Source organism: Schistocerca nitens, chromosome 6, assembly GCF_023898315.1.
Source record: "Schistocerca nitens isolate TAMUIC-IGC-003100 chromosome 6, iqSchNite1.1, whole genome shotgun sequence".
Taxonomy (NCBI): Eukaryota; Metazoa; Arthropoda; class Insecta; order Orthoptera; family Acrididae; genus Schistocerca; species Schistocerca nitens.
The window spans coordinates 702,286,208-702,304,406 of record NC_064619.1 but is presented as its reverse complement, the minus strand read 5'-3'; the positions used below and the strand labels follow the sequence as shown (position 1 = coordinate 702,304,406).

General features: G+C 39.1%; 1 protein-coding gene across 1 annotated transcript in view; it reads left to right on the top strand.

The window, feature by feature from the left end:
- Positions 1–18,199, top strand: part of LOC126262744 (dickkopf-related protein 3-like) — a 171,965-nt gene that overhangs the window by 62,456 nt on the left and 91,310 nt on the right. The window contains exon 2 of the mRNA XM_049959553.1: positions 6,960–7,108. Within this exon, the coding sequence (XP_049815510.1) occupies positions 6,968–7,108 (141 nt within the window). The 5' untranslated portion in view covers positions 6,960–6,967. The remainder of the gene's footprint in view (positions 1–6,959; positions 7,109–18,199) is intronic.

Genomic DNA, 18,199 nt, shown 5'->3' with positions numbered 1-18,199 from the left:
GGAACCCGAAACAATACGCCGTATGCACAAAGGCACAGAAGCAATCATTCTTCAATGGAAGCAAGAGGAACAGGCTTTAATAACTCGCACAGTATATGTGTGTGGATGTAGATGTATAAGTTATGTAGAAAATAAAAGAGCATAAAATATTGATTTATTTTAAGTAATGGATCATTTTGCACAAACGAGAACGAAAAAATAACTCATTCAGGAAAGATAAGGATGTAGATGACTAAGCAAATATATTTCATTAGTAGCTTACATGTTCTTGTGAATACACAAACTTGTGCAGGTACTTCTTCGAAATTATCGATTCATTCTTGTTTTGCCTTGTAGTACAGTATTAGATATTATTTCACTTTTTGAGACATTGTAAGAAGTTTATCTAATTAGTTAAATAAATATTACTATAAGAAGCTGTTTGGTGTTGTACTTATGTAAAATGTACTTTCAGTAGTGTGCACTGATGCAGGTGTGAATAGCCGTTTCATGTATGGATGAACCTCTTATTCCTTGACATCGCAGGATATGCCCTATCAACTGAATTATTGCTTCGATCAGGAATTGCCGTTTTTCTCCCCAGTTCAGTTCAGTAACTCTTCATTAGTTATCTCATCTATATGTCTAGTCTTCAGCTTTATGCTATGTCACCACATGTAAACTGCTTCTATTCTCTTCTTGTGAGTACTGCTTATCATCCATGTTTCACTTACATACATGGCTACAATCTACAAAAATATTTTCTCAGAGGTATCCTATCATTTAAAGGTGCATTAATTGTTAAAATAGACTTCTTTTTACAGAATACTCTTCTGGATATTGCTAGTGTACATTTTGTATCCTCTTCACTTAGGCCACTGACAGTTGTCAAATAGCAAACCCCATCAATTATTTTTAGTGTACATTTATTCATCTAATTCCCTCAGTATCATATAATGACGTTTGACAGAACATTATCACCCTGGTTGCACTTTTGTTGATATTCATCTTATAGTCTCATGTCAAGACACTAACTGCTCCATTTAACTAGTCTTCAAACCCATTTGTGGCCTCCAACAGAATTTCAGTATCATCAGCCAACCTCATAGCTTTATTCTTCTCTCCGAACATTAATTTCCTTCCCAAATATCAGTTTGATTTCCTTTACTGCTTCTCAATGTGCAGATTGAATAACATGGATAAAAGGATACAATCTTGTTTCACTCACTTCTCTATTGTTTTCCTTCCATGTTCTTCGACTCTTATAACTGCAGTTTGATATCTGGTAAGTTGTAGATAACATTTTGCTCTTAGTATTTTACCCCTGCTACTTTCTGGATTTCAGGCAGTGTATTCCAGTCAAAATTATCACAACCTTTCTCTAAATCTACAACACTATGAATATACGGTATGTTAAAGATTTTTTGAAATATTCCACATCCATGAGGACCATTAGCATATTAATATAAGCATATTTATTTTTCTTCATAAATGTTTATAGTGTATAGGCCTACTTGTTTTTCTGACATGTTCTACATCCAGGAGTATCTCCTCATGATGGGTCCATTGGAACAAAAAGTACATCTAATCTAATCCTTCATATTGTAGTCATATGACACTACTTTTTGGTATTTTATTACATGTGCTATGTTACATTTACAACATTCCCATCACTTCCATGTGACTATACTGGCTATCAGTTTCCCTCCAGTAAAATGTGTGAGGAAAATCATTTTCCAACCAGGAGCAAGGTATTTACGTGTAGTGCACCTTGACCATTTGTTGATAATTGAATTTCAATGCTGCTGTCGTTACAGGAAATGGAACATCTTTGCACTGCTATGATTTGGTTCTACACTGCCAGACACCTTTCTCTCAGCCTCAGATACATGGCTTATTGGAGTACTGCAACTATCAAGAAAGCTGTAAGCTCTGCTGGCAATAATCTTAATGCTTTTTATTCCCTCATGTGTTCAGGCTAGGCAGCAGGTCTGTTGTGGAGTGATCACTCACGGTTAGGGTTGCCATATTCCATAAAATAAAAAAGGGAGTGATGATTTGTTATTAGTTTATAACAATGTTAAACAAAAATACACAAATGTATTGTACCACACAAAAAATTACATAGCCCTTCCATATATTTAACAAGAGTCCACAATATATTAATAATGTCGTAGAAGTACACATTTAAAGAACACAAAAAGTACCTACTGATCATTTTCCAGCACTACTCAGTCAAATGTCCATTTTTCCAGGAAAGTGGTCAGTGTAGACAGCTGCCATGCAGGGGACCTGGCTTTGACTTCCAGATTTTTCCTTAGTGGGAGGACTATAACAGAGTGCACTCAGTCTCGTGATGCCAACTTGCCAACTAGTAGTGGCTCCAAGGTCTGGAAAGTCTGTAAAATGGCTTGGAGAGCGGTGCACTGGCAGTATCCCCGTCCATAACACATCCGTATCACGCTGCAAGGTAGAGGATGACATGGCAGCTGGTAGACATCCCTTGGACCTACAAAGCCTGGCAAGGAGCTCATATATCAGTTGTATTTCTGTAAATTTTGGGCACCTTTTAGTAATTGAATATCACGCATCGCAAATTTAAAAATTTCTGAACAGAGCATGTCTTCATAGTTCACGTGTTCCTGGAATTCTGCCTTCATTAAATCTGTTGAACATCTGTTTCTTGTCTCACACCACTTACTCTTCATGAAAGAAAAGATTCACTCCATAAAGCCACTGGGCCAGGGATTTTGAACAAAAACCCTAACACCTTGGAAATATTTGATACACCTTCTACAGATAGTGAAGAAAAGAATTTAAGCCAGTCTGCAATGTTTCTTGTCTCACACCACTTACTCTTCATGAAAGAAAAGATTCACTCCATAAAGCCACTGGGCCAGGGATTTTGAACAAAAACCCTAACACCTTGGAAATATTTGATACACCTTCTACAGATAGTGAAGAAAAGAATTTAAGCCAGTCTGCAATGTTGTCACTATCTTTGTTCACACTGTTGCTAAGATAATCTCAATGACCACTGAACGCCTCGTATAGGTCATCTATGCAGATACTTTGTTAGGTGAAACAGCTGTACAGCCTTTCCAAAATTTTTGAACTCAGTCCTTTCCTGTAGATAGAAAGCTGCAAGGGATGCATAGGGACTGTCATCTGTCATTTCATACCTTTTGTTGTAGATACTGAAACATATTTATATAAAAGCTGCTAAAGTCTTGAGTTACCTTTCCTCTACAAATTCATAGATGGTACATTTTGGAAGTGTTCTGTTGTCTTTTCTTCTCTTCTGGATTTTAAAAATAAGAAGTATCATTTGTTTGTACATCTCCAGTACACTTAAGTCGGACCTTTCCAGTGTTTTAGCTACTATTTCCAGCTGACTCCCAATGTTACTTAAGAAATTAAAGTAGATTTCAGATAACAAACCTCCTGTGAGTCATCTTTCTCGAAAATATTAGTAATTGGCTGACAGTAAGGAATGCTAATGAAGTATGAAGGCATGTTGAAAGGTAATGCCTCTGTACTTTATGTAATAACCCTTACAGATTTTTAAATAAACCAAACATTAGTAACACCATAAATTTTTATTATTCTTGTTTACTATTTATTTCTAAACTTAGTCACCCTGCCAATGAACACGTCTCCCAATGAGAGACCAGTTCGTTGATACCGTCACCGTAGAATGTTTGATTTTGTTGACAAAGCCACAACCTCACCTCTGCTTTTACCACTTCAGCATTGTCAAAGTGAAGTCCTCAAAGCTGTTCTTTAAGTTTTTGAAACAGATGAAAATCAGATCTGTATGGATGATGATGATGATGATGATGATGATAGATGACAATGAACCAAAGGCACTGGATTGGTGCAGATGTTGCAGTGCTTCTGTGTGTTCTGGCATTGTCACTGTATGCAGCTTCCATTCTTCTGTGGGTATCAATTGAAGCAGGTTATCTGTCATTAGAATCTTGATTACAACACTCTGTTTTGCATGCACCAACATTTTTATATTATACACTGCCTTATTGCATGCTACAATCTGCAATTTGAACCCTTGAGAAGCTGAGGACTGCAATTTGTATCAGCAAAATGGGAAAATTGAGTAATATGAATAACACATTATACTGAAACCAGTATTGAGAACAGAATGAAAAACCTGGGGGCATTACTTGTCAGCACACCCTTGTAATGTTTGATTGTTTCCAATTCTGAAGCAGTCTAGAAATGGCTGGTGTTAATGAGAGCCGACCTAGTTGGAAAATTCCTCGAAATATCAGTCCTCTCATAATTCACAAATTCAGAAATTTATTTTGATTCTTCTCTTCCTTTGACTGAGACTGAGAAATGATTATATATCTTCAACACTACATTTACAAGATCGGTATCTAATCTGTAAGTTGCAAACTTAATTTTGTTATGTATGACATGATTAGAACAATTAACTTTTAGCAAGTTAGGGTTTTTATTTCTCAGCAACTGATATACGAATTATGTTCCTCCGAAGTTCACATTGGTGTTGTCTGCAGAGTAAGAAGACACACAATTCACAATCAAATTGTGTTTTTTCTAAGCCTTGCTGTACCATATCACTGATTTCCATAGGTGTTTCCTCAATACTTTCAACAAAATCTAGAGGTTTATTCTGCATTACCTTTAAAGCATCAAAGTATCAGATGTCAAATGGGAACATTATTCAATTGCTGTTGTTTGATGCATTGGTTGCCACCAAAAAAAAGTTCTCATAATGGTGCCTGTCCACTGTCCTGTGTGGTTCCAAGTCTATTCCTGACATATGACACTTAAATGCAGAACTCATTTGGTCTGTAGCATGGGGGGTTATTTCACTTTTATAGATATAGCTACTCTCTCTTCCCTTGTATTGTGTATACAATGATGTGGTAACAAGTTGCATCGAAGTGCATCTGCTAGATTTCTGTGACTACCAAAGGACGTTCTGTAATGCACAGCACATCTGAAGAAATATATTTGAATTTTCAATCATATTTAGTGACAAGAGATCTTATTCTTCTTATTTAATAGGCTTCTTATGTTTTCACGGAGAAGTCTGAATGCAGTTTGATTGTTACTGTTTGCACAGTCCACATTGTCATTTTCTTTTTATTTCTATTTGTTATAAGTTATACAGCAATAGCCCTGTCTTTCAGAAACATTTAACCTAAAAAGTCCCAGTGAAAATGTTGGAAATCATGGAGATTTGACAGAAAGTGCTCTGGTTACACTTAATGTTTCTAGAAATTAGCCATGTAAGTTTACCATGACCATATGACCCCTTACTGGAATCATTCAGATGTATACATACCATACCGTGTGAGGGAAAATGAACTGTCACATCCATGTGGTCACTCCACAACTCCTGGCACACTTTTGGAGTTCTGCATTTACACATTTGATGCATTGCTCCATCCAAGGCTTTTTATATCGCTCAAATAGTGAAGCAGTCTTCACATTAGTGTAACAAGCATTCCCAGTGTTATGCCTGATGTCATACTCAGTTGCATAGTTGAGGTTAGCTGCAGCCAAGAACTACTACATTATCATCTTTACCATGACCATATGACCATTTCCTGGAAAGCCTAAATCACAGATGGCGTCACTGAGTCCACTTGGTTCAAAGGATACTATTTACCAGGTATTTTCTAAGGGAGCTCTGTACTAGCTCAGACATTGATTTCCCATCAGCAGCTGGTCTCTCTCTCTCTCTCTCTCTCTCTCTCTCTCTCTCTCTCTCTCTCTCTCTCTCTCTCCCCCCCTCTCCCTCTCTCTCTCTCTCCCCCCCCCCTCTCCCTCTCCCTCTCCCCCACCCCCCGCCTCTCTCTCCATCTCATCTCGTCTTCATTGGATCCCGCCCAACACACCAAAGCAGCAGCTAATAAAAGGACTTGCACCTGGTCCAGACAGGAATCTGCCAGCTAATAAAGCCACATGATCATTTTATTTTGCCAACAGACAGATCATCTTGGTTTTCTTTAACCCCATGACTATTGATATATCTTCCATTCTTACATTTTCATACACTAAATCATTTACTGTCACATTTACATCCAAATTACAAAAGATATTTCATAATATTACTTGAAAATACAGCTCTTCGGTTGCACAGGTAATATTATAAATTTCGTCTACGGTTGCTACATTATCGGCCATGTTCAAAATTGAAAGATATTTCAGTCTAGGTTCAAATCATCAGTACTGATGTACTGTGACCTTCAACCATAATTTGGAATTTTGCTGTATGAAGCTATTCAAAACAGAATGTCAACAGCTGTTTAAGTGTTCTCAGTCAGTCCCAAAAGCACAAAATTATTGAAGTCAACACTGTTAAGTCTGCATAACCTTACCAACATTCTAAATGCTTGTCTGTAAATGGTCTAACAGTATTACTAGCGTGTGCATATTCCAGTAGTGATCACAAGCATACCACATCTACTGATATTCCATGCACCTTTTAATTTTTTATCAGTATTACATGTTTGTTTGTTTTATATCTAAGGATCATTATTTTTGAAGGAAGATAAGACATGGGTGCTTTCAGATCTACATTACCTTTGACTCACAACTATAGCTATTATTACCCTGCAGCTAAGCCATTTCAAATAATCTGCCCTAGAAAAGTCCTACAACTGGCAAACAGAAGCTCTGAGCAATGTTTTGAGTTGTGCCCTTATAGGAGAGTTGCTATGAGCATTGTCTATGGAAATTAATGGTCAGTTTTTGAGTTCAAGACTCGAACACACTTCCAATCTGTCAGGGAGTTTCAAATTATGTCTCTACTAATATATTCCATTAACCTATTTCATGTTTCTGAAAATTTTCATTTATATTGTGACTTACAGACAATCAGGTGTGCATTAACAGCACTGGAAGGTTACAAGAAAAGAATTTGATGCCCTTTATGTTTCTGCATAACCACAAATGTGTGTGTCATTTAAAATTGCATCTTGTTTCAGAATACAAAATGACCACTGCTAGAAGGAAAGCTGTTTTTCTGCCATACCATTTGCTTGTGGCTGTGGTGTTGATTGCTGTGCTGATCTGTGATGTCCAGCATGCTGTAGCAGATCCTGTTCCAGGGCCATGCATCAAGGATGACCATATGGTGAGTCATACATGTTATGCATTGCCAATGCAGTCTAGTCTCCAATGTGTCTAAATGATATTTTATAATATATGTGTACTGTAAATAGATCCTTGTATTTAGATTATAGATAAGCATTAGCGTTTTTGAGAGAGGATGGCAAGGATCTGATATTGGTAAACATAAAAACAATACCTTTTGCTGATGAAATATTTGGAAAAGTGTAAAACTATTATTTTACCTCTATATTTGTAAATAGTACAATTAGATAGTAGTGGTGCACTAAACATCACATAATACATAACTTAATTGTTTGCATATACATAAATATAGTATATTATTATGTAATGTGGCTTGGTGTATGTTTTCTGCCAGCTGATCTTTGTATATTATTCTGGCTGTTAATGTAACCTTATCTTTTGTCTACATCTACATCCATACTCTGCAAACCAGATGGTATGTCCCATTCATGTATGGAGTGTGCGAAGAATTCCTCTGTGCATGCTGTAATTAAACTAATCTTGTTCCCACAGTCAGGACTGATAGTTAGGGGTTTGTATCAGATTCCTAGAGTCACCACCTAAAGCTGGTTCTTGAAATCTTGTAACCAAACTTTCTCAGGATAGTTTCCATCTGTTAGAAAGTCTGCCATTTCAATTCTTTCAAAATCTCTGTGACACTCTCCCGTGGTTCAAATTAACCCTGTGGCCATTTATGCTGTCCTTCTCTGAATATGTGGTCCCACACACAAGATCAATATTCTGGAATGGGTTGCTTCAGTGATTTGTAAGCAATCTCCTTTGTAGAGTGATTCCATTTCCATAGTATTCTGCCAACAAACTGAATTCTACTACTTGTCATACCCACAACTGAGCCTGTGTGGTTGTTCCATTTCATGTCCCTAAAGCTTTACTGTATGATTAAATGATGATGGTGTCCTCTTGGGTAAAATATTCCGGAGGTAAAATAGTCCCCCATTCGGATCTCCGGGCAGGGACTACTCAAGGGGACGTCATTATCAGGAGAAAGAAAACTGGCGTTCTACGGATCGGAGCGTGGAATGTCAGATCCCTTAATCAGGCAGGTAGGCTTGAAAATTTAAAAAGGGAAATGGATAGGTTAAAGTTAGATATAGTGGGAATTAGTGAAGTTCGGTGGCAGGAGGAACAAGACTTTTGGTCAGGTGAATACAGGGTTATAAATACAAAATCAAATAGGGGTAATGCAGGAGTAGGTTTCATAATGAATAAAAAAATAGGACTGCGGGTTACCTACTACAAGCAGCATAGTGAACGCATTATTGTGGCCAAGATACACAAAGCCCATGCCTACTACAGTAGTACAAGTTTATATGCTAACTAGCTCTGCAGATGATGAAGAAATTGAAGAAATGTATGACGAGATAAAAGAAATTATTCAGGTGGTGAAGGGAGACGAAAATTTAATAGTCATGGGTGACTGGAATTCGTCAGTAGGAAAAGGGAGAGAAGGAAACATAGTAGGTGAATATGGATTGGAGGGAAGTAATGGAAGAGGAAGCCGCCTTGTAGACTTTTGCACAGAGCACAACTTAATCATAGCTAACACTTGGTTCAAAAACCATAAAAGAAGGTTGTATACCTGGAAGAATCCTGGAGATACTAAAAGGTATCAGATAGATTATATAATGGTAAGACAGAGATTTAGGAACCAGGTTTTAAATTGTAAGACATTTCCAGGGGCAGATGTGGATTCTGACCACAATCTATTGGTTATGACCTGTATATTAAAACTGAAGAAACTGCAAAAAGGTGGGAATTTAAGGTGATGGGACCTGGATAAACTGAAAGAACCAGAGGTTGTACAGAGTTTCAGGGAGAGCATAAGGGAACAATTGACAGGAATGGGGGAAAGAACTACAGTAGAAGAATGGGTAGCTTTGAGGGATGAAGTAGCGAAGGCAGCAGAGGATCAAGTAGGTAAAAAGACGAGGGCTAGTAGAAATCCTTGGGTAACAGAAGAAATACTGAATTTAATTGATGAAAGGAGAAAATATAAAAATGCAGTAAATGAAGCAGGCAAATAGGAATACAAACGTCTCAAAAATGAGATCGACAGGAAGTGCAAAATGGCTAAGCAGGGATGGCTAGAGGACAAATGTCAGGATGTAGAGGCCTATCTCACTAGGGGTAAGATAGATACTGCCTACAGGGAAATTAAAGAGACCTTTGGAGAGAAGAGAACCACTTGCATGAATATCAAGAGCTCAGACGGCAACCCAGTTCTAAGCAAAGAAGGGAAGGCAGAAAGGTGGAAGGAGTATATAGAGGGTTTATACAAGGGCGATGTACTTGAGGACAATATTATGGAAATGGAAGAGGATGTAGACGAAGACGAAATGGGAGATAAGATACTGCGTGAAGAGTTTGACAGAGCACTGAAAGACCTGAGTCGAAACAAGGCCCCGGGAGTAGACAACATTCCATTAGAACTACTGATGGCCTTGGGAGAGCCAGTCATGACAAAACTCTACCATCTGGTGAGCAAGATGTATGAGACAGGCGAAATACCCTCAGACTTCAAGAAGAATATAATAATTCCAATCACAAAGAAAGCAGGTGTTGACAGATGTGAAAATTACCGAACTATCAGTTTAATAAGTCACGGCTGCAAAATACTAACACGAATTCTTTACAGACGAATGGAAAAATTGGTAGAAGCGGACCTCGGGGAAGATCAGTTTGGATTCCGTAGAAATGTTGGAACACGTGAGGCAATACTAACCTTACGACTTATCTTAGAAGAAAGATTAAGAAAAGGCAAACCTACGTTTCTAGCATTTGTAGACTTAGAGAAAGCTTTTGACAATGTTAACTGGAATACTCTCTTTCAAATTCTGAAGGTGGCAGGGGTAAAAGACAGGGAGCGAAAGGCTATTTACAATTTGTACAGAAACCGGATGGCAGTTATAAGAGTCGAGGGGCATGAAAGGGAAGCAGTGGTTGGGAAAGGAGTGAGACAGGTTTGTATCCTCTCCCCGATGTTATTCAATCTGTATATTGAACAAGCAGTAAAGGAAACAAAAGAAAAATTCGGAGTAGATATTAAAATTCATGGAGAAGAAGTAAAAACTTTGAGGTTTGCCGATGACATTGTAATTCTGTCAGAGACAGCAAAGGACTTGGAAGAGCAGTTGAATGGAATGGACAGTGCCTTGAAAGAAGGATATAAGGTGAACATCAACAAAAGCAAAACGAGGATAATGGAATGTAGTCAAATTAAATCGGGTGATGCTGAGGGAATTAGATTAGGAAATGAGACACTTAAAGTAGTAAAGGAGTTTTGCTATTTAGGGAGTAAAATAACTGGTGATGGTCGAAGTAGAGAGAATATAAAATGTAGACTGGCAATGGCAAGGAAATCGTTCCTGAAGAAGAGAAATTTGTTAACATCGGGTATAGATTTAAGTGTCAGGAAGTCGTTTATGAAAGTATTTGTATGGAGTGTAGCCATGTATGGAAGTGAAACATGGACGATAACTAGTTTGGACAAGAAGAGAATAGAAGCTTTCGAAATGTGGTGCTACAGAAGAATGCTGAAGATAAGGTGGGTAGATCACGTAACTAATGAGGAGGTATTGAATAGGATTGGGGAGAAGAGAAGTTTGTGGCACAACTTGACTAGAAGAATGGATCGGTTGGTAGGACATGTTTTGAGGCATCAAGGGATCACAAATTTAGCATTGGAGGGCAGTGTGGAGGGTAAAAATCGTAGAGGTAGACCAAGAGATGAATACACTAAGCAGATTCAGAAGGATGTAGGCAGCAGTAGGTACTGGGAGATGAAGAAGATTGCACAGGATAGAGTAGCATGGAGAGCTGCATCAAACCAGTCTCAGGACTGAAGACCACAACAACAACAACAACAACAACGAAGTGTTACACTCAGGTATTTGTATGATTTGATCAATTCCAGTTGTGGTTCACTTACATTATAGACATAAACATTTTGTGAAGGGAAGTTTCTTAAATTTTGAAACCTTTAAAGCAAGGTGGCAGTCTTTGCACCACTTTGGTATCTTATCAAGATTTGACTGAATATTTGTGCAGCTTCTTTCAGACTGTACCTCATTATACACTACTGGCGATTAAAATTGCTACACCAAGAAGAAATGCAGATGATAAATGGGTATTCATTGGACAAATATATTATACTAGAAGAGATATGTGATTACATTTTCATGCAATTTGGGTGCATAGATACTGATAAATCAGTACCCAGAACAACCACCTCTGGCCGTAATAACGGCCTTGATATGCCTGGGCATTGAGTCAAACAGAGCTTGGATAGCGTGTACAGGTACAGCTGCCCATGCAGCTTCAACATGATACCACAGTTCATCAAGAGTAGTGACGTGTATTTTGATGAGCGAGTTGCTCGGCCACCATTGACCAGACGTTTTCAATTGGTGAGAGATCTGGAGAATGTGCTGGCCAGGGCAGCAGTCAAACATTTTCTGTATCCAGAAAGGCCTGTACAGGACCTGCAACATGAGGTTGTGCATTATCCTGGTGAAATGTAGGGTTTCACAGGGATCGAATGAAAGGTAGAGCCACGGGTAGTAACACATCTGGAATGTAACGTCCACTGTTCTAAGTCCCATCAATGATCAATGCGAACAAGAAGTGACCGAGACGTGTAACCAACGGTACCCTATACCATCAAGCCGGGTGATACGCCAGTATGGCGATGACGAATACACGCTTCCAATGTGCATTCACCGCGATTTCACCAAACATGGATGCGACCATCATGATGCTGTAAACAGAACCTGGATTCATCCAAAAAACTGACGTTTTGCCATTTGTGCACGCAGATTCATCACTGAGTACACCATCGCAGGCGCCCCTGTCTATGATGCAGCTTCAAGGGTAACCACAACCATGGTCTCTGAGCTGATAGTCCATGCTGCTGCAAACATCGTCGAACTGTTGGTGCAGATGGTTGTTGTCTTGCAAATGTCCCCATCTGTTGACTCAGGGATCGAGACGTGGCTGAACGATCCATTACAGCCACGCGGATAAGATGCCTGTCATCTCAACTGCTAGTGATATGAGGCCATTGGGATCCAGCATGGCGTTCCGTATTACCCTTCTGAACCCACCAATTCCATATTCTGCTAACAGTCATTGGATCTCGACCAATGAGAGCAGCAATGTCATGATACGATAAACCGCAATCGCAATAGGCTACAGTCCGACCTTTATCAAAGTCAGAAACGTGATGGTACGCATTTCTCCTCCTTACACGAGGCATCACAACAACGTTTCACCAGGCAACGCCGGTGAACTGCTGTTTGTGTATGAGAAATCGGATGGAAACTTTCCTCATGTCAGCATGTTGTAGGTGTCGCCACTGGCACCAACCTTGTGTGAATGCTCTGAAAAGCTAATCATTTGCATATCACAGCATCTTCTTCCTGTCGGTTAAATTTCCTGTCTGTAGCACATCATCTTCGTGGTGTAGCAATTTTAATGGCCAGTAGTGTAGATATGTGCACCACCTGCAAAAAGTCTGAGATTACAATTAATATTGTCTGCAATGTCATTAATAAGACATGAACAGCAAGGGACTCAGCACACCTCCCCCGGACACACCTGAAGTTACTTCATCAATCAGTGGGTCTCTATCCAAGATAATTTTCTGCGTCTTCTCTACCAAAATACCCTCAAACCAGTCACAAATTTCAGATGATACCCTATATAACTGTACTTTTCATAATAATTATAGGTGTGGTAGAGTCAAATCTTGTCAGAAATTGAGAAATACTGCATCTGCCTGCCTGTCTTGATCTTTGGCTTTCAGTACGTCATGTGAGAAATGTGAGAGATGGGTTTCACATGATCAGTGTTTTTGAAATCTGTGCTAGGTGGCAAGGAGGAGGTCATTCTATTTTAGGCACCTCACTGTATTTGGGCTCAGAATATGTTCTAAGATTCTACAACAAATGGCTGTCACAGATATAGGATGATAGAATTGTGGATTACTTCTCCTATTCTTCTTATAGACAGAAGTGGCCCATACTTTCTTCCAATCACTGGGCACCATGTTTTGTTCATGGGGTGTGTGATAGATTATGGCTAACAGAGGGGCTAACTCTGCCACAATTTTGGTATAGGACCTGCTAGTGATTCGATCAGGCCCTGTTGTTTGTTCAGTTTCAATGATTTCAGCTGCTTCTCAATGTCACCTACAAATCTGTTTCAATTACCTTCTCAGTATTATGGAAATTATTTTGGGGCAACGTTACTGAATTTTTTTAAAGGGACATTTGAAAAATTTCTTAACCATTTCTGTTTTTGTGTTCCTACTCTTAATTTCAATTCCCGTCCCATCTGTGAGTGACTGGACACTAAACTTTGGTGCCACTAGCAGCCTTAACATATGATCGGAGTTTCTTTGGGTTTTGTGGAAGAATTTACATATTGCACTCTTGAGAACCAAACGTGTTTAACTCAGTATCTTTCTATCTATAGCTTTGTTTTATACATGTTATGCAATAGTTTGTTATTTTAGAAGTTTCTTTATAGCAGCTGTATACAATGGGGGCACCTCTTACAATAGACTATTGTACTGAGTATGTTTCTACCCTGCGTGTGATAAGCTATTCTTTTCAACTTGAGCCATAGTTTCTCTACATGCTCCTGTTCTGAGCTAAAAGTTCAGTGTTTCTCATCCAAAGCTTTCTATTTGTTTCAGTTGCACTTTATACTTTGCTATAACTACCTCATGGTCATTGTTATGTTTTGATATGGACATCCTCAAAGATGCCTTGTCTATCTGTTTACATTAGATCTAATATCCTTTCATCACTGCTGGTGTTCTGAACTGTCTGCTGTTGGTAGTTTTCAGAGAAGGTATTTGGTAATGTTTCATACCAACCATTTCATGCTAACCACTAACATAGCTGTAATTATCCCAATTGATTGTTGGATGATTAAAGTCCCATCTAATAATTGCAGTAGGAGCTGGGAACTTACAAGCAGGCTGAGGTTTTGTCTAAAGATTTCAGTTACATCGAGAGGTGAGTCTGGACATTGACAGAAGGAGCCAATTATAATTTTATGCCTGTCTTTGATACTGTGACTTGCCCAAGGAATCTCACATGCAGCTCCAATTTCTGTCTCTGTGGATTTGATGTCTACTGCAACGAATACACTGCCTCCATTTCCCATTACCCTATCCTTTCAGTATACACTTAAATTTCCACCAAAAATCTCACTGCTGTCCACTTTAGGTTTTAACCACATTTCTGTACCTAGTATTATGTGAGTTTCACTGATTTTTAGGAATACTTTGAACTCTGGCACTTTGTTGTGAATTCTTTGAAAGTTATCCACTAGGATTTTGATCATCTCACCTATGGAGGGTGTTTCTTTGGATCTTACACTTATACTTCAAAGTTTCTTTATCTACTGGATGGAGAATCACCTAACCTTAAAAAAAACTTGGGTGACCCACACACAAAATCAGGTATCTGGGTAGCTGCCTTTCATATGCAGTGGACACTTAATACATTTAGTGGAAGCCTGCAGTTCTCAACATATAGCATAAGTGTAGGAAACCACAGCCTAGCTTATCACAGAACTTTTAAAGTCCCTGGACCAAGCCTTCCACTGACTCAGAACTAGGGGACAATGCTGCAGATCGTGAGCTTCGTTGAAACTCTGTGAACCAGGCTGCCATTCTCAATCTCCTCTACGAGGTACTAGAGTGGTCCAGTTATGATCTTGGAGCCCAGATTACAGGCATCATTTGTTCCAAAGTGTGCCACAATCTGCTAATGGTTGCACATTGTTCCATCAGTGGCTGTCATAATAGCCTCTTCAGCATGCTGAATGAGGTCTCCAGGCATACGCACAGTACACCTGGTGCTCCATCCCATCCCTTGATGCCATTTCCATAACAGATACCATTATACACCACACATTTGAACTCCCAACAATTAACAGACCCATTAATGTTCGCATCCTCTTGACACAGGACAGAGCAGTAATAAAGGTTTCTTGGGCTTCCAGCCGCATCAAGTGGTTTAAAATCCAAATAGTTTAAAATCCAAGTCACCACTTGACAATGGCTGAGGAGTACTCGGCCAAAAGCTCATCGATTTTTAAACCACGTGACATGGCTGGAAGCCCGAGAAACCTTTATTAGTACATATCACCATGAAACTATGCACTCCTTTAGGATGGAGCAGGTTTCCCAAAAGTCTCACTGGCTCAGTTTTGGTTTTAGTGAAAGACAGCAAGTCAGACTTGTTGGTTAGGTGTACACACGTGACATCTTAAGTTCTCCCTAGTCCTTGTCTGTCCTATACAGGGTGCCTAGCTCTGCCATTGACATGTCACTTACAGTGAAATGAATGAGTAGTGATGGACCCTGTATGTCCCACAGAAGAGACAGTATCCTTCAGTAATTGAGGTACCTTTGGTATCTCTGGTACATGACTCTTGGTAGCACTCCCAAGACATCCATTTGCAGCACTTTTCGATCACTTTACAGTAGTCAGGAAGATTTTAGCTGCTTAACAACAGCAAACACAGTGGGGCTGTATTGTGTCTGATGCAATATTTTACACAACAGTAACAGACAGCTATAAAGTAAGCTTGCTGATTCTTTTCTAATTTATGATTCTGATATGCTACAAGTATTACCAGTAGCCTTTTAGAGCTAAGGTGATTAACAGTCGAAATGAGATATATATTGAGAGAAGAAAAACTTGGAACAAGTGTAAATGTTTCTCTGAAATGTTTTGCAGGTTATTGTCACCAACAAATTTGACAGTAACATTAATTTACATTAAATGCAGGGAATACACACTCAAATTACAACAGAAAAATAATGTGATAATATACATTACTTACTTCCAGTAACTGCAAATTACAGATGCTGATTTACTATGAAATAGGTTATGCAAAACACTCATGAAACAAGCTTACAATGATGACATTATACAGCTGAATATATCACATTTCTGAAAAACACAGGTTATGCCTACAAATTGGTGATACAGTACCCATGCAATCATCTACATTAGTTTTGATAAAATGAGCACACTTAAAATTTATGTTACATTTTTGGACCTAACTTTTCAAAATGATTTTATTTGACCCATGTGACTTTAATTGGAGGCACAAGGAATACTGACAGTTGACTCAGCTTGTATACATGAAGATAAGTAAATAATGTACAAAACGGGCAGATTTTGCACTCGGCTCATTTTGTGTCCCCTTTTACACTAGTCTGCCAAAGATGAACACTGCAATATCAATATATCTCACAAAAATAACATGAAATGTGGATTACAACAAACACATGTCCATTTGGAGTAGCTAACAAAATGCCATTTATACTATGGTTTGGAATCAATTTTAAATTGTTCAGACACCCCAGACTCCCCTTCACTTCTCCATAACTTATAGGATGATTCTGTTTACAGGCTTGAGGAAGACAAGGGTCTTAGCACTTCCAGCTAGACCATTCCAAGTAATCTCTTCCCTTCCATTAATAAGAGTTCAATACTAATGAACAGTAGTCAAGGAACAGTGTATGTTATGAAAATGGCCATAATTGTGAGTAAATTAGGTAATTATAATTAAAATTCTTCCACTGAATTTGTTTGGCTTTTTCCAAAACTACCGGGTGGTTATAATTAAACTTTCCCTGTTTAACACATTGTAACACAGAATTAATTATTGTACGAGTACCAAACTTGATAGCACTAATGTGCATGATTTCCATGCATCACATTGCCACTGTCCAGTTCCAACTATGGCCAGGTGCCATGATCAGTCATCATGATTCGTAGTTTCACACACCTGACGAGTCGCATCTCACTTGTTGATGTGTCAACATGAGCTTGGACAAAATCAGCAGGACATTATTGGTGAAGCTCTACTATCAAAACAACAGTAATGATGCAGCTGCACTTCAAGAATATCACTGGCTGAAAGGATTACAGAAGGGTCTTCTTTCTCCACCTACTGTGCGGAGCATGATGAAGTAGTTTGAATCAATTGGAGAACTGAGCATCACTCCGGGAAGAGGGTGATGACCAGTTGCACCACATGTGGTTGATGAAATTACTGTTGCTATGGCAGACAGTGCTGCATGCAATTCCCCATCATCAGGCAGTGCATGTGCTGTGTCAAGGCAGTTGAACATCCCATGGTCCACTGTACAGAAGGTGCTTCTAACCATTCTCAAATGGTATCCATACAAGATCCAAATCATACAGCAGCTTGCACCTCAGGATGCACAAGGAAGTGTTGACTTCACTCTCCACTTTCTTGCAAAGATTGTAGTTGATGAGGTCTGGCTGTGGACCATCCTATGGACAGACAAGGCTCATTTTCCCCTGACTGGTGAGGTGAACACACAGAATTGGCAAGTATGGGGATGTTCACCTCCAGTCACTGTGCATGAAGTTCCTCTGTATGTTGAACGTGTCACCAGATAGTGTGGCTTCATGGATATGCTCATCATTGGCCCATTCTTTTTGAACAGGTTGGCACTCAAGGACTACAGATGTGTAGTGTGACTCACCAACGTTTTTGTGATATGCTTCTCCAGCATGTCATACCCACTCTGCAGGAGAAAGGCGCATTGAACTCAACAGTTTTCATGCAAGATGGGTCCCCACCACACATTGCTTGTGACATTGACCCCGTTCTCTGAAACACATTTGAAAATGATCAGGCTATCAGCCGATCATTTGAAAATGCTTGGCTGGCGTGATCACCTGCTCTCACTCCCTGTGATTTCTGGTTGTGGGGCTACCTGGAGGACAGGGTTTACCAGGGAAACATTCACTCACATGCTAATCCGAAATGCAGCATATCAAGAGAGGTAGCCAGAATACCAATGGAAATGCTTTGTTCTGTTGTACAGAATGCAATCCCACACTTTCAGACTCTGCTAGACACTGATGGATGCCATATTGGGCCCCTTTCATAGTAGTAATGGTACTGGTATGTAATGGTATGATGTACCATAGCAACACATTAAAAGTGTTTCAGTTGAATTTATTCTCCATTATTTTTCTTCCCCATGTCCTTGGCATTAATGCTACCA